This window comes from Psittacula echo (genome assembly GCF_963264785.1).
Source record: "Psittacula echo genome assembly, chromosome: 4".
NCBI classification, from domain to species: Eukaryota; Metazoa; Chordata; class Aves; order Psittaciformes; family Psittacidae; genus Psittacula; species Psittacula echo.
The window spans coordinates 44,115,880-44,142,565 of record NC_137738.1 but is presented as its reverse complement, the minus strand read 5'-3'; the positions used below and the strand labels follow the sequence as shown (position 1 = coordinate 44,142,565).

General features: G+C 43.4%; 1 protein-coding gene across 2 annotated transcripts in view; it reads right to left on the bottom strand.

The window, feature by feature from the left end:
* Positions 1–5,780: 5,780 nt before the first annotated feature.
* The window catches only part of TAGAP (T cell activation RhoGTPase activating protein), a gene marked incomplete at its 5' end in the record, with an annotated part of 50,255 nt that continues 29,349 nt past the window's right edge, over positions 5,781–26,686 (bottom strand). Inside the window, 10 exons of one of the 2 annotated variants that reach the window (XM_080616922.1) lie at positions 5,781–8,178; positions 8,380–8,494; positions 9,020–9,215; positions 9,925–10,034; positions 10,501–10,662; positions 11,394–11,566; positions 13,004–13,070; positions 13,689–13,742; positions 13,851–13,935; positions 14,369–14,410. In XM_080616922.1, the coding sequence (XP_080473048.1) occupies positions 7,001–8,178; positions 8,380–8,494; positions 9,020–9,215; positions 9,925–10,034; positions 10,501–10,662; positions 11,394–11,566; positions 13,004–13,070; positions 13,689–13,742; positions 13,851–13,935; positions 14,369–14,410 (2,182 nt within the window). In that variant the 3' untranslated portion in view covers positions 5,781–7,000. Of the gene's footprint in view, positions 8,179–8,379; positions 8,495–9,019; positions 9,216–9,924; positions 10,035–10,500; positions 10,663–11,393; positions 11,567–13,003; positions 13,071–13,688; positions 13,743–13,850; positions 13,936–14,368; positions 14,428–26,686 lie in introns of those variants that run through there. The other variant, XM_080616923.1, reaches the window with a different exon arrangement.

The window sequence follows — 26,686 nt, the reverse complement described above, 5'->3', positions numbered from 1 at the left end:
GGAATTAAACTGCACAGTCCAAGAACTGCACTGAGTGAAAAAGCAGACCCGGATGCTGAATCACCTAACTACAAGTCTCCAGTCTCTACCTCCAGACCATCCTCCCTGATCACCTATGGAGAACTAGTGACTGCTCTGCTCTTTCACATACCCAAAGACTTCTCAAATGCCATGTCTTTTGGTGTCTGTAGCTCATGGGATGGGTGTGCACCTGCACATCATATCATGTAACATTGTATGCTCCTTGGAGTACAGCAGTCTGTGGAAGTTCTTGAATCATACTGTTGTTACTTTCTCACCTCATGACCAGTTGTGCTAAAGAAAACTGGTTGGTGAGTCGTAAGCAAAGCTGTGCAAAGTGATGGAGAGACAGAATTCACACCTAGGGAGAGGAGGTGAATGAGGCAATCTTTTCTTTAGCGCATGGAGGAAATAGGGGGGCTATGCCCTATGTAGTATGAGGTTGAACTGCATAGCCCAAGAGTGCATAGCAAGCATGTGGAAAAGCAGACAAATCTCTACTCTTTTCTGTAAGACCATCTTCTCTGATCATCTGCCTGGGAATCTGTTTGGGTTTGGCCTTAACATCTTTTAAAAATACAGTTTTATAGTTTTGGCCTAGGTGATACTGAAAGTGCAGGGTTTGAATGTGGACTGTAGAGTCTGTTAAGGAGTCTGTTAAGGAAGTTGATGTGAGGTTTGTGGGTTTTAGGAAGGAAGAGTTTAAAGCAGCCGTTGGATCAGTTCTGTAAATAGCTAGTTGGCTAAAGAGCATGTTCTGTTTAGAAAGTGTGAAAACCGTCATAGAAACCTTTTCGTGTTATTACCCGGCAGAGGAAGCAGAGCTCAATGGGGTCAACCATTTTTGAGATTTGTGAACTACTTGTTCCGACTTATGCACTCTCCCCTTGTAGAAGAACACTAAGAATTTGGAAGTGGTTTACTCAGAAGTGAGTTTTAAATTGGTATATTTATCACAGCAAATAGAAAAGACTAATTTAAAACAATAAAAGTGATATGTTCTATAAAAAAAAATGAATAGAGAGTTAGCATTTCTGAGTGACACAGAGGCAGAAAAAACAATTGTTCATCCAGCATCCACAGTGACTTCCTGTTGGCTATGTATATGAGAGTCAGCTGTCTGTATGAGGTTTGTATCACTTCCAACAATTGCTGCCCTTTTCCCATGGATTTTTCTCTCTATTATTGTCAGACTTTATACTTTAAAAGTTAATTCCTCTTCTGAATTTTTAGCCTTCAGAAGTTCCTCTGAAGTTTTCACTCTGTTCTGATGACACAAGTGATAAGGACTGACTGCTCACAAAATTCAGAGAAAAATGTAACCAGAGCGCCTAACCGAGGTGAATTTCCTTTTCCTGTAATCAGAAATTGTCCTTGTGGAGACACACAATAGCCACAGTAACTGTTATCTGGCTAATGCTAGCAGGGTAGAAGCATGTTTTAATCACCTGAATTTTGCAGCTGGATGTGATCAGTTATGGACATGAAATGCTTTCTGTGTTGGACAGCTAATCAAACCAGCTTCAAAGTGAACTTGTTAGCTTTGTGCCTTAGTTTCCGACTTGATGTGATGACTGAGATTCTATGCTGGTTTCCATCTGAGACAGGCATATTTACCATGCAGCGGGCATGCCTGCTTCACACAGCTCTCAGTGCCCCCTAAGCCTGCAGAGCAGTGAAGGACGAGGCCTGCTGTCTTGAACATGTCTTAGTAGGCAGGTGGAATGGCTTATGCACCCATTATTGCAGGCATGATTTACATTGAACAGGAATGCAGGATTGCAGGATCCTGTTGAACTCCCAGTGATATTTGTCAACGCAGGTCATGCAGTCTTGTCCTCCATTTACATGATGTCCAAAGGAGATTGCAAATCCTCTTTCATCAAACTAAATGAAGTAAAAGAAACTCTGAAGAGCCAAGTGCACCTCAAAAAAAGCCAAGTGCACCTGAAAAAAGCCAAGTGTCTGTGTTGTAAAGAATAATGCCAAGTACAAAGTGAGGGCAGTAACAAACACTGCACCATATTAGTTAGTATAAAGTTTCCTTTATACTGTGGTATATTGTGGTATTCCTTCCATTAGTATTTTTGCCACAGATTTGTACCAGTAATCTCAGTGTTGCATCTTGTTTCTGGGGTATACAGGTAACAATCATGAGAGGAAAATACAGAAGAAAAATTTTATGTAGAGAAGTGTTTCTGTTCTGACTATGTCCAGTGAGGAGCTTTCCTGGGCTGTTGCAGCAGATATTACAGAAAGTGACCATGGAAAGTGACAGTTCTCTTGTGCATCATTGTTAAGTGGTCAGCAGTTGTTCTTCCTGAGGCATGGAGGATTCACAATCTCTTGAGTTTTCACAGTTCTTAGAAAGAGATATCCTTCAGATAACAGCTTGGAGAGGAGGTTAGACAGGTGAGAAAGCTTCTTCCCCAAGAGCTTGCTTGTAGAGGCAGAAAAAAATCTATGTACTTGACAATGCCTTTTCCCAGAGAAGGTGAGCAATTTACCAAAAATATCCCTAACATCATAGCTGGTGAATTGCTTTGGTGAGGCATGAGGAAAAATGGCTTATTTTGACTTGTTATTTATCCTAGCTCCAAATCCAAATCCTTCCAATGTAACTGACTGCCCATACTTCCCCACAAGAGATATGCAGACCCCTTGCTGAAATCCCATAAAGTCAAGGACCTCCGTCCATGGAATTTTCATCCTAGATGCTTTCCATAGTTACAGCTGTGAATTGAGGTCATCACTGGACTTTATGAATTGTGCATTTTCTCTTCTAGCTTGCAAAGATGTGTCATTCTCTGATTCTCTGCATGTGCAGAGACTAAAACAAGGGAGGTGTGTTTTGAGGACTGAAACTAGATGGGTGTTGGTGGAGCTTATTGGAATAGCAACCAATGCAGATACAAGGGGAAAATGTAGAAAAATTAGAAAACAAGCTGTCTGATTGAGAAAAGTAGGTCTAAGGATGGAGAGGACAGAAATTAAATTGGTACTTTGATGACAAATCCACAGGGATAGACTGGGCTTTGTTCAATTGAAAGGTAAATAACTGGATGAGATGAGGAAAGCAGGCTGGGAATGGGGAGGCAATAAAAATGAGGCAAAGATGAGGAGTCAGGAGTGGAGAAGAGGAAGGTCTGAGTCAGAGTTTTCTGTGGCAGGATGGAGCAGAAGGCCCCAAGCTCTGAAGGGAGGCAAGCAGGAGGGCCTATACCTGCTGAAGAATGCTCTTCTTGAAGGTTTAGGTGAAGCCTAAGATCCCAAGTTTTACTGTCAGGAAAAGTGTCAGCCCTAGGTTACAGAGACCTACGTTCATGGTATCTAAATGTAGCATCTATTTAGATTATTTCACCTGTGAGGTGAAACACTAAGTTCCCATCACAGTCAGAGAAGAATTTAAGGACGGATTCAGTTGCCTAAGTATCTGGATCTGCATCCACTTCTGATGTCATAGAAAATTCCTGAATGTGCCCTAAGGTACCCAAATGACTGTAGGCACCTACTTTCAGGCAACTGTGTTCCATCCGTGCTCAACTTAGTCCCAGGAGTCCAGAGAGATATTCAAATGCAGACTCTGCACAAAATGAGACACAGGCTCACATAAATGCTTGCATATAGATACTAAACCTGAGATTTAAATATCTATATCTATATATAGATATAAATAACTAAACCTATAGATAACTAACTCTGTCTGCAGTCTGCACCTGGGTGCCAGACTGAATGTCTGTGAAACATGCAGGCATGGTGTTTCTCTCAGCCTTCACTAATGTTTGACCATAGACTTCATGACAATGTACTCTTTCTGTAAGTTGCTGTCGTAATTCAAGTATCAGAGAACAAGAGTTTGCGAATCCCTCATGCACAACATGGGGAAGGAAAGAGAGGAGCGTGTTGCTCCATGAGAAACTCCTTTGTTCATCTGTCGGCTCTTTCAAATCCCAGAAAATCAGCCATAGACATACATCCAAAGCCTGGGTGCCCTGCTAGCCAAGCCATCCTGGGGAATGCCAGACTTAAAATTTTCTCCTTTGCTGCACAACCTTGGTTCCTCCACAGAACAGGTGCATCCTGTGGGGAAGAACAGAGTGCCTCATGTGGTTGAAAACAACAGCAGGATGTAAGCACAAGGAGCTGAGTTCAGGCTGCACCAGTAACTTGAATTCCAGCATTGCTTCACAAGGCAATGACTTGGATTTTCTGCTTTAATACTGCTGTTTCCCTCTTCCAGTCCTATATGCCTTGTATGTTTGGAGTGTGTTCATCAAATCTATTTAGAAAATTGGATGTGTGAAGCAAGCAATGCAATACTGATAATGGAGTAACCTGTGGAGAATGGGAGGCTTACTGACATCATTCAACTCTTGTGCTAATATCAGTCTCCAACTGACCCAGCAGTAAACAGGTATTTGATCTTTCTGGCTAAGGAGTCAAAGGCAGCTTTGACAAAGGCACTCAGATAATTCACTTTTTAGATAGAGTTGTAAAGAGGAGGGGTCAGGAGAGCTGGGCTAGATCTTTCAATGTGGTAGGATGGGCTAGTAATATGATAAAACTGTTTCCTGGGCTCAAGGCAGATAAGCAAGTGCTAAAGGAAAGTTCTCTGCTTTCTGTGTTATTCTGATTTTTTTGGGTCTCACAAGAGCTTATATAGAAAAGAAATCACTTCTGTGGAGGAACATGACATGAAAAGAACGATGACTGAACAGGCAAGTCTTGAGAGATAGAGGAGAGCAAAATTTATCTGTCAATGAGGAAGTAAATCTCTTTTGAGTTCCATTTACCTTCAGATTTTGCTTAATCTCGATGTTTCCCTGACTTAAAGAAATAGAAGAGCAAGGTTAACAAGACTGGCCACTCTTGTTCACTCCTTTACCTCACCCCTTGTTTCTTAATAATGTGTAGAGATCATCTCTCTTCCTTTTTCTCCATCTCTTGAAATGCCTTACAAGAAGTTCCAAATAGGCTTTCTTATACGGAAGTAGGAAGATTTAGGCTCATCTATACTGAATATTTAGAGCCCAGGTAAGCTTTGTAAGTATTATTGTCATGTCTACCTTATGACACCTTGGACTTAGAGAATTTCCTCATCTCTAGTGAAGTGACATTGCTTATTCTTCCTTCTCTGTTGTAGTTACAGGACAGGAAACAAGCAGTTTCTCCTCTTGGGATCCATAGTCTTGTCACACTCAAAAAAGAATGAGTCACTTACCAAAGAAGTAGCTGTGTTGTTGTCTGAGTACATTCTGAAGTTCATGTTTTCTTATCTGTGGCTTCTGCATGTGGATTCTCTTCACACTTGTTCTCCCATGAGGGCAAGATGCTTGTGTTCTTTACAAGAGAAAGCCGTCATTCCCACTCAACGCAGGACAGGAGGCAACAGGCACAGATTAAAACACATGGAATTCCATCTGAATGCAAGGAGACACTCTTTTACTGTGCAGGTGGTCAAATATGGGAACTGCTTGCCCAGAGATGTTGCAGAGTCTCCATCTGTGGAAATACTCAAAAGCAGTCTAGATATGGTCCTGGGCAACCTGCTTGAGAAGGGGGGTAGGACAGGAAGATCTCAAGCATTGCCTATTTTGTGATTCTGTGACTCAGGAGTTGCAGATTCTAGAAAAGGAAAAATGCCTTTTGCAGCTGGCAGCAGTGCCCGCTCACTCAGCATGCTTGGAAGCAGGGTGCCACTGCTTAAGGACCTGAGTGAGGTGGCATGTGCTCTAGTTGCAGCCTATCAGTATGGTCCTTCTCACATAATTTCTCCTGTCAGGCCAGGTGCTGATCAATTACTCTCCTTCCTGCTACTTAGATATGCCATGTCATTCAAGCAGACCTGCAGTACCTGCAGAATACTATAAAAGTACATGTAGGGCCTGAATGTGTTAAAGACAGACAATGGACATTTTAGCATTCATGCATAAAAATGTTTTATTGTAGTGACGTTACACAGGAGAAAAAAAGAAGTCTCCCTGCTCCTGGTTCAAAGCTATGCTGAGCCATAAAAGGACAGCTAAGTGCTAGCCAAAACAAGTTCCTACATGTAAAAACACATTGCACTTCCAGTCAATTTTACAAGGTTATAAGGACACTACCTCTTTTTTTTTTTTTTTTTTTTTTTAATGAACTGTAGCTTTAACTATTTAAAGCTGGAATCCAGAATGTTTCTTTACAGGAGTTTTTGTTGTTCGAAGCTTTTTCCCCTTATAAAACCAACCCTGAAGATACTCCTTCTTTCTTCCTGCTTAGCCTGTCCAGTTTATGTAGACTAAACACATCTCAGGCCACATGAGGTTTACTTGATACATCCTCATAATGACCCTCTAAACCCAGGCTTGGTATACAACACTAATGCTGCTTAGTGGTCAGATCATTCTCTTCACCAGCAAGCAGGAAGAGGGAATTGCAGCAAGCACAGGGGATTTATGGAAGAGTGCTGAAGTGGAGTTAATAGTAGAACAGCTCTTCCCCACTTCTTAATGCAGAAGCCCACTTCTTAATGCAGAAGCCCACTTCTTAATGCAGAAGCCCACTTCTTGATGCAGATAATCAGCAAAGGATTGCATCAGCCTGACACACACATGACAAATGGCATGGAGTCTATGACCATACAAAAAAGAAAAGGATGGGGGGGCAGATTTTGGACCCGCCAACCTTTTAATTGTCCTTTCAGGGATGCAAATACAACAGTCTATCAACAAATAACTAGTTTTTCCACACAACAGGTTATGTACAACATATTCACTTACATTTTTACATAATACACAGGTCCTCCCCACCACCACCTCTTGTGGTGAAAGAATGTGACATGTCAAGCTGACAGACACTTCAAGAGAGCCTCAAGGAGAAAAAAGTTCATGCAGAGCTAGCTTATTCTTGGTCTCTTGAAAGTAAACCTTACAAAGAATGAGCAAGTTGTCTATTTTTACAGTATTTACTTTGTACAGTGCAAAGAGGAGGGGTAGGCTTTTTAAACATAGGATTCCTTGGCATACTGGATCTGTTCTACCTCAAAAACTGGCTGGCTGCACCTCCGAGCCACATACTCCAGTTTGTTCTTTTGATAGGATTCAGACATGGCTCTCAATCGGTAGACTCCTGGGGTCACAGGTAAACTCACACGGGAGTTTATTCCGACAGTGACACTGAGGGTTTCCGTTTCCACATCAGAATTCTTCACTGCAGAAATTCTGCCACTAGGTAGATCCCTTAAAGCCATACATGCTGTGTCTTGTGCACAGCTGCTGCTTGGATGAGGCAGCAAAGTGTCCTGGTTTGACATTTTTAATCTCATCGTTTGAACTGTAAGACTGTGAGAAGCAACCTTAGTGGCCAGGCAGTTTTTAATAGCCTCTTCATAAGACGGTGGTCTTCCAGGATTCCTCTGGTCTACCTCTCTGAACACTTCATCAACTGACTTGAAACGGGGCCTTGGCTGATGCTCCACAGGCAATGGTTTGTTATCATCAGGGATGTTCTCCTGGACAACCCTGCAGGAGAACTGTTCTTCTTTCTTTGTAAAACTGTCTCTCTGAAAAAACATGTTTTTTCCAGGCCCCCAGCTCTGGGTTTTGATTAGTGTTTTCCTGCGGTTTGCAAAAGAGAATGACATGGAATGCTTTTTGATCTCTCTGCTAGGCACACTGCAGTCTTCAGTGGCCTTCGTGGAAAAGGACTGGGGCCTATTTAAAAAGGTTTTTTTGGGACTAGAGGGTGAAACTACTGGGGAGGTGGTGAAGACTGAGCCATCAGAGCTCTCTAGGGAGCAACTGGAGGATGTTTTAGGTAGAGAGTCAGTTGATAATTGTGAAGGTAAGATTGCAAGCCGTTTCTCCAGTGCCTCCAAACCTAGCTGTTTCTGCTGAACTGGAAAATTGTCCTCACTTTTGTTTAGCTTCTGATTCCTTATCCTGCCTTCAAGGCGGTTCTGGAAGGACAGGTCTGGCTCTGAGTACCTCCTGTCCATCATGCTGATGTCATCTCTGAAATTAGTCAGTGAAGAGCCAGAGGTGTGTGTTGGGCATCTTCTGCTCACACTAGTGCTCCTCCCTTTGGGATTCTCCACCTGAGAGGTACTAGGGCTGCATTCAGCTTCTGGATCTGGGCTGTCATAGGCAGAGTCATTCTGATGAGCAGCACACAGGTATTCTGTAGGGAAAGAGCACCTATTAGTTTCCACTGATCATCTGAGGATGAAAAGGAATTATATGGAAAGAGTTCCTGTAGAAAAGCACTGCAACAATGTCTTGAGCCCTCTACAACTGTGTTTCCACAGATGTATTCCCATATCAAATTAAAGAACTTAGCCCAGCAGTCCCAGTCTGTGACATCCCCCATCCATTCTCATACCTGTGGAGCTGTCTGTGTGCTCCAGTGACTCAACTGAGGAACACACAGGCAAGGCAATGTCCTTCCCAAATATTTCTGAGCAGTTGTTTATGAGGAACTCCACTAGCACTGTCACCTGCACACAAAAAATGGTTTATTTCAGTCAGAAGTATTGAAAATATATTGAACAGTCTTTTCTGCCCCTGCCTGCTGTCTTTGTATGAAGGGCAGCACAGAGCATGGTGGCTTCTGCCAAAATCCTAGCTTGAAGTCAGACAGTGAGTCCTTGTCAGAAAGACAAGGTCTGATGCTGCAGACAAACTGATCTGCCCCAATACAGACAAAACCCCATCAGCCACAGCTTTGACCTCTCTGTCCAGAGGGCCTATGGGTATCAATGCCCACTGGTGCCCCTTTGCCCTCTGCGTGCAAAGAATGAAGGAGCTGTACTATGATGTAGGGAGCTGTGGGGCAACTGCTTCTTTTGCTCAGGGAGGTGAAACAAGAGACTGCCTTGCCCATCACATTGCAGGCACCTGAGATGAGGAGCACTCCCGATATGCAGGGGTGCTCTTTTGTTCAGCTTTTGCAGTGGCAGTGGGATCCCTCTGGATGCTCTGAGCTGCCTGGAAGGGAATGGCTGGGTGGTGAGTCAACACACCTTGTCATTCATCTCCTTCTGCACTTCCAGAGGGATCATATTGTCTGTCTGTGGGCTCAGCATATTTGGGCCCATGCAGATGGCCAGATTGCTGGAGTCCATCCTGTTGGTCTCAGCGTTTTGGCTGATGTGGTGGAGCAGAGAGAGCAAGTGCTTGAGCAAGGCCAGGTTTGGCCTAGGAAGCTTTTCAGCCACCCTGCATGGACAGAAATAAAACGTGACGTTAATTCATGGTGCAGCAGCCACTGCTTCTTCATTTGAGCAAGTTTCAATTAAATTCAGACAGATGACACTTCCACCAGAAAGAGGCATGTGTGTGCTTTTTGTCACTGCTTAGCAGAAGTATCATCCAGAAATCCCCAGCAGCAGCTGAGTGTGAGGTTAATTATGAGATCTTGAATTACAAGGTCTTGATGGAAAGGCAAGCACTACAGCAGTCTGTGTCCTTGAGTAAATGGGACGACATCAGGAGATGTCACTGCAGGCTTCCCAAAGGCATGTGAAAGCCTGCAGTTGTGCTGTGCAGCTTTCAAAGCATTCCCGGCCAGCCTGCACATCTGTCCTTCTAAAGAGCAAAACATGGTGGTGGTCTCCATGTGCCTGACCTCAGCCCCAGCAGATGTGCAGGCTCCCTGTCAGAGCCTGTCCCACAGCACCGTGTCTGTGTTAGTGGCACACTGCAGCCTCTCTCCTCTTCCTACAGTAGTGTTTTCACAGGGCAATCTCAAATAACTTCAGGAAGTGCTGTTGCTATAACCCTCTAAACCAAACCCTGTGGAGCAATAGCAAGCTGATATAAATAACATGCTTTTAAATGAGACTCTCATTTTCGAGAGATACCATTGGCCCCTATCAGCCTCTCCACACTGAGGCTGGTTGCAAAACTTCCTGGTTGCAGAACTTACTCTTTCAATTCTTCAGTTTTTTCCTGCTTGCTTGGCTTCTCCAGAGCTTGCATCCACTTCTCGTAGAGGTCGGCTGACAGTAGTTTGGAGGGAATATTTCGGAGGAAGTCCTGCAAGGCCAAGAGATTTAGCTGAGGTGGTGGACACTACCCCTGAGCACAGAGGGAGCATCACTGCGATGTGAGCTCACTAGGAGGCAGGCTGGCTTCAGCTACCAGACCATCAGCACTGGCAGAGCAGTGCAATACACAAATACATGCCAGGTGCGCTTGCACTGGAGTAACAATAGGACGCAAGTCTTAGCTTCTTTTTGTTCACCCATATATAATCTCAGTATTCCTCCCTGGGAGGATGCTGAGGAGGACAAAGTGAGTTTCCTGTGGTCACAGGGAATCCACAGCAAAACAAATGGGACTGAAAGTCAGGTGGAAAAAGCAAATGCCAAACTTTTCCAACCCTGAAACATTTAGTCTGTCTTTGCTTTGGCTTTAGCTTGGAGTCCCACATAGGTCAGCTCTGGCACTGAAGTGGGCCTGTGAAGATTAGCAATGTCTTCCCAATGTCAGAGGAGCTCACCTTCAAGACCACTGCCAGCAGGTGCACAGATTTGCTTTTCAAATCAACATTCATGCCTTTGTTTAGGTCCTCCTTTAACTCTTTTCGTGCTTTCTCATTGGCAGCTTTTCTGAATATCCCTTCAGTGGAAGGTCCTTTCATATACAATATAGCAAAGAGATCCTGCAGGGGAAAAGACAGGAATGGAAGAACACTTACTTAAAAAAGGTGCTTTAGTATCTGAACATTTCTTTAGAAACAGAAATACACTGTGCTCCGGTTTGGTCATTATCTAGTTCTTTCTCCAGGTAGATTACATGAGCAATAACCTGATTTTCCCCCAACCCACCCTGTTTTTTTGACTCATGAATTCCGCTAATTTCATTGGAGGCATCCCTGCTTCTTTCCAGAAGCAAATACAGGATGTCTTAAGTCTTAGTTCAAATCCTTTTCCTCCCAAGCCAAGAAAATATTGCTTAGAAGAGACATAAGCCTATCTATTGGAAAAGCCAAATCAGTGGGAGTAAAATCACAAGAGTGTTTTTATCCAGAAGATATGTTTAGGTATTCACAGCTGAACACTTTTTTAAGGGAAATACTGAAATCCTTGGAAGTTTGTGCTGCTGAAATGACTTCTGTAGGATCACAGATGTTTATACGAAGGAACAGAACCTCGTATTCCTGGTCCTGGGTTGTCTCCACTCAAAGTTACTTCCTGTGGAAGTTGGGTGAGCTGGACAAAACCTACAGACCTGACCCTGTCTACATCTGGGATGGGCCCTGAATTTACCAGATGTGTGCGTGGAGGGGAAACACCAAAATCACTCATCTCCTGGGTTCTGCAGTGTGAGTACCAGGGACCTGCCTCACACTGTTATCCAGGGTATGATGACTGTATCGCCAGTCTTGCTTACCTGGATGGGCTGGGGCAGTGTGTCATCTTCCCCACAGATAATTGTCAGAGGCTGGCCAAACAGAGCAATTTTGGCACCTGAGTCTAACTGCCCTAGGGAATTCCCATTGGCAGAGCTTCGTCTCAGAGTAAATGACTGTGGTATCACCTTCTTTCTTTTCTTTGTTCCATCTGCTGCAAGCAAAAGGAAAGCAAAAACATCAATTAAAAAAACCCAAAACAAAACAGAGAGCGCTATGTGGTTGTGTATGTTACTTCATGTGTATGTTATTTCATCTGTGTGCAGTGCAGAGATGTATGTTAAAACAACTCAAACTAAAATGGGAGAAACTGAAAGACAACTAAGTGGTTACTAAGGAAACAACTGCCTAAACTGTGAAACTGTGACCATCCCTCTAAGGACACCACCTTTCCTGTTTGGGGTGTTTTCTTTTACATTCTAGTCACCATTTCTTCTTAGAGAGTGGGAACATACAAGGCACAGAAATACAGCATTTACAGAGATTTCTGATATTGCAGTGGTTTCTGTGATAAATATCTAAGGAAGATATGTCACTTGGCAGCTCACAAGGACATATCTCACAACACAGTCTGATTGTGCCTCAGCCTTAGGGCAAGAGTGGAACTAGGGGCTCCTGGTTTTCAGCCTCTTTCACAGGCTCAAATAAAAACACATGGCTCCAGCTTAGCCAGCTCTGGAGCCAGCTCTAATGATAATGGTCCTGCTCGAGCTAGTGCTTGTTCCCTGCCAACTAGACAATGGAAGAAATCTCTTTGCATCAGTTTTGCACCTGCATCTTAAAGAGGAGGGCATACTAGGAATCTGGATATGACAGTTGTATTGAGATGGGATGTGCCTTTTTTCTCCTTTCAGAAACAGTGACAGAAGGAGGATTCTTTTGCTAGAAAGATTTCTAAAGCTTTCTAGGAAGCTTAAAGGAAATTTCTGTGAATTTCCTATAAAGGACTTGCCTTTCTACTCCAAAGTGAAGTTGTCTTTTACGCAGGTAAGTTCCCAGGACTAATATTTGTGGCTTAGCACAAGTCCTTGGTAGGGAGGGGTTAAAAGCCATGAGAAAGTCATCTAATATTATAGTGTCATGTAAAATGTTTTGCTTTTGATACTCCTGAAAAACGGTCTAATACGATGGTCTACTCCAAATCTGACTCTGCCCTGCCAATGTTCTCCTCTGGGTTGTTTATGGGTGGGCAAGAAAAAAAACAAGTGCTGTTGCTGCTGCCAAGAGGATTTATTTTGCTCTGGTGTGCAACCACTGATAGCAGTACTTACTACTTCCTTAACTGCCACACCTCAGTGGCAACGCTCAAGTGAGAAAGGAGCATATTTACTTCCCACCGCTGCCACAGAACATAAAGAAATAGGGTTCTGAGGACCAGGGAACAGGGATACAAGACCTCTGGCACTCAGCACTGTCACCTCTGCCACTGAGCATATGGGAAAGAAGCCATTTGCAAGTGAGTTGGCACTCCAGGGCTAAAGGTGCTGGATGGCTCTGAGGGCTGTGGATTGCTCTCAGGGACATGAAGTGGGCAGTTTTGGGTTGTTTTGAAGAAGCTTGTAGAAGCTTCTCAATTTGTCTTTAAACTCACCAGCTGAGTGGCAAAGTCCATCTTCAGTATCTGCTGGGACCAGTGGGGGGCATTTCTTGGTATCAGCCTGCAAGAATCAAGTTGGGGTTACAGAGCTGCCACCAGCAGCGAAAGCCACCAGTGAGATGCTGCAGATCCTCAGAAACCTGTGGGAGGCTCCAGGAATAACCAGATCATGCCCAACACCCTGAGGCAAAGGGCGTGAACACCCCGAAGCTGAAGAGGTACCTCGGTCCAGGAGTGACATTACCTCACTGCCCAAGAGAGGGGTTTGTGGTAAATCCTTCAGCCAGCCATCCTAGACCTGCCTGGCAGGTCACAACCTCGAGCTCTTTCAGGTGTTCTTTAGATACAGAAAAGGCACAGCCAGGCACAGCCTGCTCTTCTGTGTACTCCCCTGGCACTGGAGAATACCTCCCAAACTTCTCCAGGGAGCCCTGATGGCTTTGGAGCCTGCCAGATTCCTCAGCAAAGCTCCTTGGGATGCCAGGGAATGAGCTGGCTGCTCACAGCCATTCCCAGCTCCTTCTGCAGTTTTGCATGGTTTGCCTTTGAAGGGCTCTGCCCACTCTTGGATAATGGTAGGCAGCCAGCAGCTCCTACAGGGGACACCCCCACTTTGCTAAGATATTCCACATGTGTACCCAAGAAGGATCAGGGAGGGGGAAATGTAGCGGCTGCTTACCTCTGACTCGCGCTCAATCAGATTCTCCATGTTCCCAGTATTTAGTGTCTTTGACTAGGCAAGAAAACAAAGACACCACGTGAGTAATTGAATGCTACGGTTTAGAAATCAGAGCTTTTCAAAATCACTGTATTGACAGAGCTGAACAATAAAGACACTCACAGTATTACAGCTGCTTAACACTTTCATTAGGAGTTTGATCGGAGGAGCTCTGGACACTCTGCTTTCCTTTGGTCCTTTTGTTTGCCTGTTTATTGAACAGGGAACAGACAGAGAAAGAGCTTTGTAAAACTGCACCCTTCTTGTCTTTCTTCCCTGCAAGCCGGTCTAGTATTTAAGTATGATCTTGAATCAGCAAGATACCCACACAAGTCAGTCATAAAGCCCTTCTGTGGAGTGCACGCAGCCCAGCTGCCCTATCTGCCTCTTGATTAAAACAGAAAAGAAGCAGCTTTCCTTTTCTGATCCATACAAAAAATGAGCAAGTGGTGACAGCTACATATGGTTGTTAATCTGCAAACACAAGGCTCAGTGAGTCAGTCAGCACTGCCCACGAGCTGCACTTAGCAGTGGGTGCACCTCTCCCCTCTGTATTTTTGTACATCTCTGTACAGCTGTGTCTGGAGCACCACACCGACTTCAACCGCAACACCACAGATTTTATCCCAGGCAGTACTTACCCAAGGAGCGAGTCCAGCCAGAGCTCCTTCACCTCCCGTGAGCTGCAGAGGAAAGGAGAAACAGCATCACTCCCCGCTGCTACTAATCCTTTGCACGGAGGCAGGCAACTAAACAGTTCTACCCCACGTGTGCTGCCTTATATATGCAGAAGGGGCAGGTGGAAATTCACAGACAGGAAGAAGCATCATGGGGCAGGACTGAGGAGCTACGAAATTTCTGGCTTCCTCTTTCCTTTTAGGGGAGTTGTTTTTTTTTTTTTTTTTCCTTAAAGAATAAAAATAATTAAAAAAGCACCCTTCTAGCTGTTATGAATGGAAATGATGAGACACTTGCCAGGTAAAGGTTCCATCTAGCATCATCAGCATGAGGTGGGATGTGTAGAGGGGGCTGCAGTGTGGGCAGCTTCTCCTTACCATTAAAGGGCAGTGGGTACAGCCTGTCCTTTGCCTGCTCAGAGATCTTAGGCTTTGCAGTTTAAAGATGCATCACAGGATGAAGTTATACTAGGAATAGTTAAAAACATGGGGGAGTGTAATAGCCAAGATTCAGGGAAATGTTTTTGTATATTTTTTTTAAAGCTAATGGGAACAGTTTACTGTCTGCAAGCAGATGCAGACACACACTTTGCCAGTGCCAACTAGTTCTTGCAAATCTAAGCATTGAACTTCTATAGAAGTAGTATTATGTAATTATTTAGTAATGTATGACAATATGCTATTAAAGTCTTGCTTAAAATGTTTCTTAGTAAGAATTATGTGTCCAAGTAATAAAGTTTAGTTCAACTGAAGAGATCAAAAGATCAGGAAAAATCTACCTCTGGTCTCCCTGTACCTCTTCAGGGTCTGTTGCTGACTTCCCCCCAACCTGGGCACATCAGAAACATAAGGACAACAGTACTCACTCTACCAAGCCATTATGAAAATTCATCGATGTTTGATGTTAAAGGCATGATACTAGTTCTACTGATTCACTGACAGAGGCAAATTACAACCCGGTATTCTGCATACCAGTCTTTAGTGAAAAAGAGGAGCTAAGGCTGAACATCAAAGGTTTGGAATACTTCAGTGGTGGATTTAGGTGGAAAACACACTTATAAAGCTGTGGTCTGTCTGGTGCTTCCCACAGTGGATCCTCCATCTCACAGGTGCAGGAGGCGTGCCCGTGTCATAGCACAGCTCTTTGTAGATGCACATTACGTCTACATCCGCTGCTGAATTCACCCTGAAAGCCATATTTTTGCTTAACCACATCAGGCCCGACCCATGTAGTATTGACCCTGGGTTGTCACGCGAAACTGATGGGTGGTCTCAGCTTGACTCTGGCAGAAATCCAAGGTGCAAAATTCACTTTTGCCCAGAAGGGCAAAAGGAGAGTTGCCCTGTTTTGCAGGGGCAGAGCTGCTGTAGAAGACCTTTGAAGTCTTCCTGAGACCTATCATTTCTATGCTTCTGAAGTCTATAGACTTGTTTGGGGCTGAAACTTATAGGAATCTCAACCAATTGCTCTGCAGCCCTGTACATTTGCCACTGATCTTCTACTCATTGCTGTATCTGTTTTTTTGTTAGTTAGCAGTCCCATGATATCTGTAACTCCCTTAATAAATTCCATGGGCAGATGCACATTCTCACAGAAATATTGTCATCCTGCATCACATTCTCCTGAGAATTTCTTTTGAGGCTCCCTGGCAGCTGCAGCACCCCTGCTGATAGTCTCAGCAGGATTCCTGGGACAAAGTGGCATATTGTTCAGTAGGTCTGTTAAATGTTTATCTAAACATATCTCAGAGAGTATCTCAGAGACCTATGCAGCTCAGTTCTGCCTTGCCTTCACTTCCAGCAATGTACACAGACTTATTTCTGAGCTCAGTATATTTCATGATTAAGACATGGGGTTTGATATGGAAAATGTGTGACTCATGAAGAAAATGGGAGTTTAACGGGCGGTGATTAGCCAGACCAGAAGCTTAGATTACAAATAGGGCACAGCTGTACACAGGGCATAATGCTTTCAATTTCCCTGGAGGAAAAGATACGGTAATGGGTGATGTATTGATAGCACATCACCAGGCTGTCCGTTGGCACACACACTGCTGTATCTCTATCTAATTAATTCCCATCTATTAACAGTTCTGGAAATATAATGGCCACTGTGTGTGGAAGGTATGTTATAGGCCTGCCTGCCCATACGGAAAACAATTTGAGCTCTTCCGCTCCTGTACATCAGGTTGTTTCCCTCAGTTCTGCTGAAGTGATTCACTGGAGGGAAGGCAGGAGTGGTGAGGTCCCAGAGCCATGGCCTCTTGAGTCCATGGCTTCTTTAATGGTCCAGTCCCAAGCACTTTACCCAGCCAGTTTTTGGAGTGAGGGCTCGTATAGTGCTTGCTGCCAACACAGACCAGATGGTTATTTCCCTGTGAGTGGCAGTCAAGCTAGGTGGTTTCTCCTTTTTTCTCTTCTCTCCTTTTACACTGTGGCTCAGTGAAGGACTCCAGACCCTACCAATGAAGGGGCAGCACGACTTGGGAGGAGAAAGGAATTGGGAGCTGATAGTAAACAGAAGAGCAAAAAAACAAATCTGCTGTGGCTGGAAAGCATCTGTTTTCTTCTCTCCTTACCAAACCACAAGTGGGAAAATCCCAGCCACAGCTCACTTTTTTTATTTCTACTACAAATGTTTGACACGATAGCTCTTAGAAATAAGTGAGTGTGTGAATGAATCCTGAAACTCTCCTTCACCCTGTTGTAGTACCAGCAAGGGCACAGCAGGAGTGTAGCTGTGAGGAGCGGACAGCAGGACATGCCTGAAGCAGTGACTCTTGAGCTCATATAGTACAGAAACAGCCTTTATCAGTAGTGTGGAAAAGGGGCTGTATTCCAGTTTTGTCTTCACTGGCACAACTGCAGTCTCCCTGGGGGACAACAGGGATGTTATGAAAATAAGGACAGCAGTTCTGCCAAAGTCAGAGAGTTGCTGTGTTGTTTGGGTGGGTTGGTTTTTTTTTTTGGAAAGGAGAGCTAAGCGCAATCTGTCCATGGATTCAAAGAACAGGGCGGTTGCTGGGGACAGATTACATTTCTACATGACTACTGATGGTGGCTCTGATTTTTTACTACTCTCCAGAGGTGTTGTGGATTGCATAGGCACAGTTCAGGGTATGGTCACCGAAAAGAGGATTGACTGAATTTTCATCAGACCAGTCCCTACCTCCTGCTTGTAACAGTTTAGAGCGAGATCCATCAACCCAGCTGGTGCTGAACTCCTGCAGTTTTAGTCAGGTTGTGCTAACCCTGCCTTTGGAAAGCAAAATCCAAGCAGTTTTTCACAGCTCTGTTCAGCCCATTTCTATCCTTAAATAGATATCCAGGTTAGATTGCAGTGTCAGTTAGACTGCATCACCTTTCCACACACTGGGTTACATAGGGAAAAAGTTACAAATCAAAAATAATACCATAAATACAGACCAAAGTGTAATCTGTGCCCTTCCCATAACAGCCTTGTGGTTGCATTTGCAGGATGGTTTCTTTATTCTTTCATGGGTGTCCCCCCAAAAAACTCAGTTGGCAGCTCTGAAATTCTTCACTCATCATCCAGTGACTGGTTCTAATGGGCAGTTTTTTAGCTGTGGAGGGCGGGTGCATATAGGCCACTTTCCCAAAGGGTCTGTGCTGGTCTGAATTCAGGTTGATGTTGCAGGTTGGTGGTGCTTGGGAATCACTCCTTCCTTGGGTTCCCTGAGGTGGCCAGGTGAAAGGCACTGGGGAATTGAAGTTGCCCATCATTTCCAACTGATGCAGATTTAAATCTTTGCTTGCTTACAATAGACAGCAAGATAACAGAGAATGTGTGTAATTAAGTCTGAATTCTGTTCTTTTCAAGATTTCTGGTTGAAGGTACTCAAATAATATTGAAAAGTGAGATGCTACTTACTTTTTTTGTTACTCTAGCAGGTTTCTCACTTATTTTGCTTCTTTATGTTCTCCATTCACAAATCAGGAACTGAGATGGTGTTTTTCTGCCAAGTTCTCAGGGACAGAATACATTTTTTACTGAATTTCTCACTGAATCCAGAAAGGTGTGAATCTTGACTTTGCTTGTCAGGATTAATGTTTTCTTTCTCCTTTTGGTTGATGTAGGCTTGTATTTCTTCTCGTTTTGCACCTTCTGTTTTGCTTTGAATTTCAGGTTCAAAATAATCTCAGATCTCAAAGTGAGAATCAGTGGAAACCAGAGATAACCTGGATTTCACACTGAATCCTAACTTGCTTTTTCAGGTATAAGTCATCTCATTTTCACACAAAAGGTGATCTGCAGACTGCCAATGGCTTAGGAGCCAGTCTGAAATAATACCAAGAAAACTTAGCCCAAGCATAATTTTGGGTTTTGTTTTGTATGTGCCCCATTGATACAAAAACTAGAAAAGAAAGCCAGGTTCAGGAGTGGCAAGACCATATGACTTCCCTAGTAGAGCAGGAGCTGCTCCAGACATAGAAAGTGTCCATGGCTGTGAACATGGCTGTCACCATAGATGCCCATGAGGAACAACCGGGAGTAGCTGGAATTTCCCCATTGTTCACCTCCAGTTGGCCTCCTCCAAGCCCCAGTGGCATGACGGGAATATCCTAAAACTCTTCATCATAGTGATGCCCTTGTGAGTTTGTCACTCCTGTGTTGTACCTGCTTCCTAAGTAATAAGTAGAACTCCTAACCGGATCCTCATCACCACTAAATTAACCATGAATTGGACCATTTATAGATCACATGTCTGGACTCCATCCTCAAGGCAAAGCCAGTGTCAGTCAAAGCAAATCCTTCCAAGCACAACTCTGCTGGCTGCAGCTAAAATCCCCTGCTCAGATCTGACCCTGTACTTTAGGGAGTTATTTGCTGTCATGCCCTGTCCCTGTGCATGCACATCCAAACACAGCAAAATAAAATGTTCTTCTGTGAAGTTTTGGCAACCCATCAAAATCAAGATGATAAATTTGAAACAAACATCTCCATATTAGCCAGTGATTGCCATATTGTTGCTACTAGCAACAGCTGCTGTGTTAGTGTTTTATATAAACACGTTTGTATTGCTGTCCCGTTTTAAAGCATGACTACCGTATGAGGAGTTCAGAAAGCAAATGCTTCTTATGGCATGAGCTCTGCCTCCTGCCTCAGGGAACCATGAGGTCTCTGGGCAAACATGACTGTTGTAGCTGCTGCTGCTGCTGCTGTGGGGACATGTCGATAGTGTTGCTGTGGGGCAGGACAAGCTTGCCTTGGGCACCAAAACTGGCACAACTAGGGTGCACTGACAGCTATCGCCCCTGGAACCAGGACAGTCAGGTCCTTGCCTCCACATTTGCAAAAGCACAGTGACTTTTCCAGGCCAGGAATAAAAGAGGAATTCCCACTCTCCAGAGCAAGCAGGAGCTGGGATCACTTGCTAGCGAGAGTGGGGTGGGGAGAAGAAATAATGTTTTTGAGATTGAGTTCAGCTATATCAGCTAATTGTTGGAGACAGCTCGGCTTGAAGGCCAGGCTGTTCTGTTCCGGCCTGTGCTTCTGTGAAGTTGGCCATTAATTACTGGTGCTGCCATGCAGACCAGGTTCTGTTCTGGCTGCATTTGCTTATTCCACTTGTGTGTGGCTGCTCTGAACCCTGCCTTTGGTTTCAGATCTGCGGTCATTGCACAGAGATGACAGTAAGGAGTACGTAGAGAAGGTACCTGCATGCTACCATCCACCACCAGTGGTGGCTGAAGCCTGAGAAGAAGATTTTGTTCTCTCTTCCCCCTTCCTTTTACAGGTTTACTTGTGCTTTGTTTGAGCTTTACCTTTTCTCCCATTTATGAGATGAGTGTGTTTCTTTGGGATTTTTCTCTCTGAAAGCAGTCACTGTGTGTGGTCTTTAGGCACCATAAAATATAAAAATGCTAAGCAAAAAGATGTACAGCAACTGCTGTAACAGCTGTGTAAAGCAAAGACCATATTGCTACAAAGAGTCTTAGTATTGCTTGTGCAACACTGTGAGTTCACAAGTGTAACTTGGTTGAATTTAGTATTAAGGGAGTAAAAATGAACACTCGTTATCCTGTAAGTAAGTTATGCCAAACCTAAGATGCTGGTACTGCTTCCATTTGGTAAGTAACAAGGCAAAGTGCCTGTTCTTACTGCATTATACACAGATCCCCAGAGTGTATCTTTCAAACATAACCCGCTGGAATTATTATAGCTCTAAGTTAATCACCTCCTACGCTATACTCAGCAAAAACATTTGCTAAACTCAGGCACTGAAATACAATGTATCACTGTAATTGACTCCTTTCTGTGCTATTTTAGGAGAGCCAGATGTGCTAGGAGAGGAGTTTGTGAGGCCTGTGTTATGTCCCAGTGGTTGTCCCTCCTCCCCGCACCATTTCTGTTTAGTTCCAGAACTAAGCATTCCCGCAGTTTTCTTTGGACGAGTGTGCTGCAACGTAAACCTGTCACAACTGTGAGACTGACATGAATAAACAATGCAGATAATGTTCCTGCACTGACCTTAAAGGAAAAATCCTAATGAACATCATAATCGTGGAAAAAGTTGTTACTTTAACAATTGAACAGGCTTACTCATCAAACCTACAGCACAAAGTAATCCCCTATTAGGGAATTTTCATCTTTGTGTCAGGGTTTTGTGTGTGAACTCCAGGGTATACTTTGTTTTGCTCTTTGATTTTCCATGCCACATCTGAAAGGTAGCTTGCCTTCTTTCTGCCTCAGTTTGTCATGAATAAAATGCCAAAAATAAAAGGTCACGGCACCAGGTGCTGTGATATCTTTTGGTAAAAAGTGGTACATACAGGAGAACCCCACAAAAAGTTCGATAGCTGTTGCCTCTATTGTCTCCTGTGCCACACAGGAAAAAGAAGACCTTAATTTTAATCTTCGTAGTAAGTCTTTGACGAATAGATCTGTTTTAAGTGCATCATCTGTGAGGACAATATGTTATTTTCTGGGCATTACTTGTGTCCCTCGAGGTCTTTGCAGTTCTACTTACCATACCGAAATGCAAGAGTCACCTTCTGGCCAGATCAAATACTCACTTATTTTAAGCATGCAAGTTATTGTCAGGAGGAAATATGACAATGTCACAATGAAATAACCATTCAGTATGGTAACTGAGCTATCTATTTGATCTACATTCTGTAATAAAACTTTTTCTGAGCATGAACTCCCCTCCCTTTGCCTGACCTCAAGAAAGGGATCTGACATGGGGACTCCAGCACAGTCACAGCAGATGCTATGCTTTAAACATCAGACAGAAAGTGGGATAACTACTTCTTTCAAAGTGAGCTTGGGAAGGGTCACATGGCACTGCAGTCATTGCAACTGCTGTGTACCTTCAAGATCCTAAGAAGGCTCTTAGCCTCCTTAGCAAGAAAGTTTGAAAGACCCCTTAGCAAAAAGGGTCTAATTCTGGAGAAGGTTGAGGGCCCTCAGTGGCAGCTCCTCAGAAACCCCCAGTCTACAGTTACCCCCTCTAAGACACTGGTGTCTAACTTCTCACACACAATATTCTTTGACCTCTAATTTTTACTGTCCTGTGCCAAATTCTTTAACCATGCAAAATCTTTACCAGGTTTAACTGGATTTCATCCTTTGTATGCTTTTAATCTTGGGCTCTTAGTCTCACAGGCAAGGCTTATGTGATTGCATTTCTCCTCCCCCTTTCCAAGGTGTTTTTTTTTACTTTTCTATCACCCCCAGTAACTTCTAGTCTCAACATTAATTTCAGTCTTCAGTCACAACAGGCAAGCAAGCAACTCTTTTCCAAACCACTGAATTTCCTAAAGGCATTTGGGAAATTAGTGATTCTTGTTCTATATCCTAACAAAAAGCCAGACAGCATCCCTTTCCACCAGTGCAACACTGTCTGTGTGAACACTGAGATGTCCAGTGAACCAAAGAACTTGATTCAGTTTATCACTTTTCAGCAGAAAGCATAGACAAGTGCTTAGTTGAACGTGCTGCGCTGGAGTGTGAACTTAACAGTGGGGGAAGAATCCAGTAACAAATAGGAACAACATCCTTTCTTTGGCCAACCCTGATTTTTGCCTTGCTTAGCTTAGAGAATTTTGGTTGGGGTTTGGCCAGTATTCTACGTAGATACAGTGATTTTAATGAAACTAAGGAAAAAAAATGCCTGTATTTTACAGTTTAATTTCTTAATGATGAATTATGTTGTACTGATTAAAAAAACAAAACAAAACAAAACAAAACAAAAACAACAAAAAAAACCCCAAAAAACCCCAACAACAAACCAACCAAACTTTCACCAATTTGAAACTAGTTGCTTAATTTCTTACACAGAGGTAATCCTTTAAAAGGAAATCATGGTCAGACACTGTGGTTGTTTTTTTCTTTTCCTTCTCTTTTTTTTCTTCTTTATTATTGCTTAACAGATCACACTTCCACTTCCTCAAGATGCAGTTTTTGTTGGTTCTCTTTTCTTGATGTGTAAAATACCATTCATTTTGGGGAATGAATTTTCCCACCAAAAATGCCTTCCCTCAAAGTGGTTTGCGTGGTGGTTTCTGTATCCATGCAGGTATAACTGAAAAGGGCCCAATCCCTGCAGCCTGGCTGTCTGTGCACCTCAGGCCCATGTGTAAAACACCACCATTCTGACTTAGGTGGTGTTCAAAATTAAACAGGATAGGTGACAACAAAACTTGGAACAAATCCCAGGCTTTTGGTGTAAGATCATGCCTTTATGAGAGAATACCTCTAAAAGCCTGCTGACATTAAATACTCTATCACTTTTAGTAAAAAGTTTCTGTCCTTAAAATGAAGGATTTCAATTAGAAACCACAGGTTCTTTCACAATGATACACATGTATGACAGCTCTACTTTAGACAGCAAGGTACCACCCTGTTCTCTGTTCCTTAGAAGAGGGAATGGAAACAACATTTGCCCACTTGTGGGGTTTTATCTCCTTTGCCGTGACTTCTGCACTGTCTCTGTGTTAGGAGGCTGGAGCCAGCCTTGGAGGCTGTGGGCAACGTGGTGCTGGGGACTTACCACTGAGGGCTCCAGTGAGGAACTGGAGTGAAGGATGAGATCCTCAAGGATATTTACGGACCTATTTCCTTTTTAATCACCTACCCACCCCCATTTTAAACAGGAGTTGGGAACATAACTGCCTTGTCAAATTTTGGATGAGAGCAGTATCAGGGAGAGGGCAGGCAGGCTTTTGCAGTGTGAGGTGTAACTCCCTTCAGTTTGCTCTTCATGATAGCTGTCCACTGAGCATGGCTGAGTAAAACTAACCTGAGGTACAAAGGTTATAGACTCTATTTAGCATTCCCCAAATTGTTTTTACAGAAAACAGAAGGTAAAAACATGACTGCATCTGATAATTAGAGTGGGTGGATTTAATATCAGGGAGTTTGCCTGGAATACCATGTCTAGGGGCATAGAAAGAAAACGGATGGGGATCAGCATCTTGATTTTTGAGTTGCCACAGAAATATCGGAATGCTGCAAAACTGGGATTCAGAGACAAATTGCTCCAAATGGTGCTTGAATCAAGTTTCAGTCAATGACTCATCTCTGAAAAAAAATGAAAAAGTCAAAGGTCTACTACCAGTCAAAATCTTACGAAGGAAGAGTTTTCATTGTGTCCCTAGTGGAACTCTGCTCTGAATGAACTCTGCTTTGGACTAACTTATGGGGCCAAAGCAAGATAGATGTTTCTTTTAGTGTAATTTTCTCTACTGTAAGTGTGCCCTGGACCACTGAGATCCTTTAACTCATCTCCACCGTGCTGCCACACTGTATAAACCTTTAACAGGACTAACTGTATAACCTTTGACAGGCTAATAATCTTGTGCATGGACAGAAGCTGTTCCTTCTCCACAAGCTCAATGCATTAAAAGTGATATGCATGACCACAAGAAAACAAGGAACGTACCATTTCTTTTAATAAGTAGTGTTATAACGCAAAATGTAAAATACGAATCCTGCTAAGGTCTTGCAGTCATTCAGGAGGTGTTTGAATCTGCCCATAAAATATGAAACAATAACGAAAGTCTAGAGAAAACTAAGAGACCATCCTACTGTATCAGCTGGTTATGGACAACAGCACTTGCACGTCATAGCTGATTTGTTCTACACACTCCCCCGTTGTCACTGGGCTAACCTGACCCCTACTAACCCATTGTCCTACAGGACAGTGCATGTACAGTCACACTTCTCTCAACACCTCCGGGACTGGTTGTGCTTCAACTTAAGAACATCAAGTAACAAATCTTCAGTGTGCCTGGTGATTGTAGCTCTCTGAAAAAGGGGACTAAAGATGTTTTAAAGGGGAATTGATTGTGAGCCCTGATCTATGTATCTGAAAATCTTTAATCTGAGAGACCAACAAACCACAGTGTCTTTGCTGTTCAGCATATGGAAAGCTACAGAGTGATACAAATACCTTCACATTATTTTCTTAAACCCCACTCACCTTTTGGGGACATAGAAAGTACCAAACATAGTCAAAGACCTTCCCAAGGTTGCCTTGGGTTGCCTTGGGAACACTTTGTTGGCCTGTCCAAATGACAAATAAATACGGGAACATTTAAGGCAAATTTCCCATCAGTACAAATCCAGCAACAACAGCAACCACCGTGCTGAGAACATCTGACAGCTGTCAAATCGGCTGCAACAGCGCAGGAAGGAGAGAGATGGTTTAGTCAGTTGAACAGCTTCCATCTGTACTAGCACATACTGCTCCTGCTCCCATGAGACAGGGAGGCAGCAGTTGACCGAAATGCTAGGTGAGGAGCTGGCTGACTCCTCAGGTGCAAATATGCATCCTTATCTTCGAGGCAGTGGCCCTCACTTGGTGCAAGCCACCACAAATTGTTTTTTGACTCAACCCTTACAATGACAAAGGTTTCAAGTGGGAGGGCTTGTGGCAAGGACATTTGGCTGACATCTTCAAGGAGACAAACACAGAATCATAGAATCATAGAAACATAGAATGGTGAGGTTTGGAAAGACCTCAAGATATATACCCAGTAATTATTAGCAGAGAGAAAGAATTATTTATTTCTTGTGCAGGTATGGTATTATTCTCTTTTCTCTCATTTTCTCTTTTCAGACCATGGTGTGATGGTGGGGTAGAGTAAGAAAAGCAGATACTAGTGAAAATTACATATAATGATACACAGAAGTTGGGTAGATGAAAGAAAGTGTTCAGTGAGGAGCAAGCAGCTCTGATCATCCCCAGTTACCCAGTTAGTGCAGTGACCATACTTGAGAGCCATGGCAGCATGGAGGTCAGAGATCCCAGGAAAAGTGACAAGCAGAAAGAACCTGTCCTCCAACTGCTCAGCTGTTTACATCTGGTTTTCCATTTGCTGTTCCTCTGGGAGGGAGATCAAAGCCACAGTAGAGACTGTCAAGAGGGTAGACAGGCTGGAATGGGTCTGCAGGATTTCTGTAGAGCCACCTGAAGAAGCTGTGCATCATTCTTGCTCTGAACAAGGACAGGGAAAAAAAGGGTCTCCCGAACCATGTCTGTAGGCTGTCTTTATTAACTCTTACTGTTCCTTGTTTCCTCCTCTTTGTGGACACTTATCCCAAACAGAAGTGGAACAAGAATCCATGATGTTAGTGGGAATGCTGTCCAGTTATGTCTATCTCGCTGGACTTGGCTTAAGATGCGTTGTCACTTTTCTTCCACTCAGATTTATAAACATAGTTGATTCTACTTGCCAGGAGCTTGGAAGCATCAACTTTTGAACTCAGGCTCATAAACAACAAAGTTTGAAGTGAAAGGACGCATGTGCCTGCGTAACAAAGCAATAAAGGTGACTCTGGTTTCTCTCTTGGAAATTACATTGAAGAAAGAAAGTGATCTTGATTGCTGAGTCAAACTGGGAAGTGACTGAGAAGTGTCCACTTGACGGACAAATCTGTGTTAGCTGCCTTCACTCTATGTGCTCTCATAATGTCTCTGATCATATGACTACCTAGATGTTTTTAATAAGATCCTTGTCTCATTCTGGATTTGAAATGAATGCATAAGGATTTGGCTTAAGATTAAAGTAAATAATATTCTCACCTTCCTTATTTCAAATTTTTTAACACATCTCATCATAACCCATGTTTTTCAATACATTTTTATTTCTGCATTGATATATGTGGCTACCACACAGCTTTCTGTGATTATATTTCCCCTCCACACTCTTCAGTTTCTCTTATTTTTGGCCCATCCAGCCTGAGGTTTTCTTCCTGGAAATGGATTCCTCACTAGACATATTATTTCCCTCATGATTTCCTGGAATATGTTT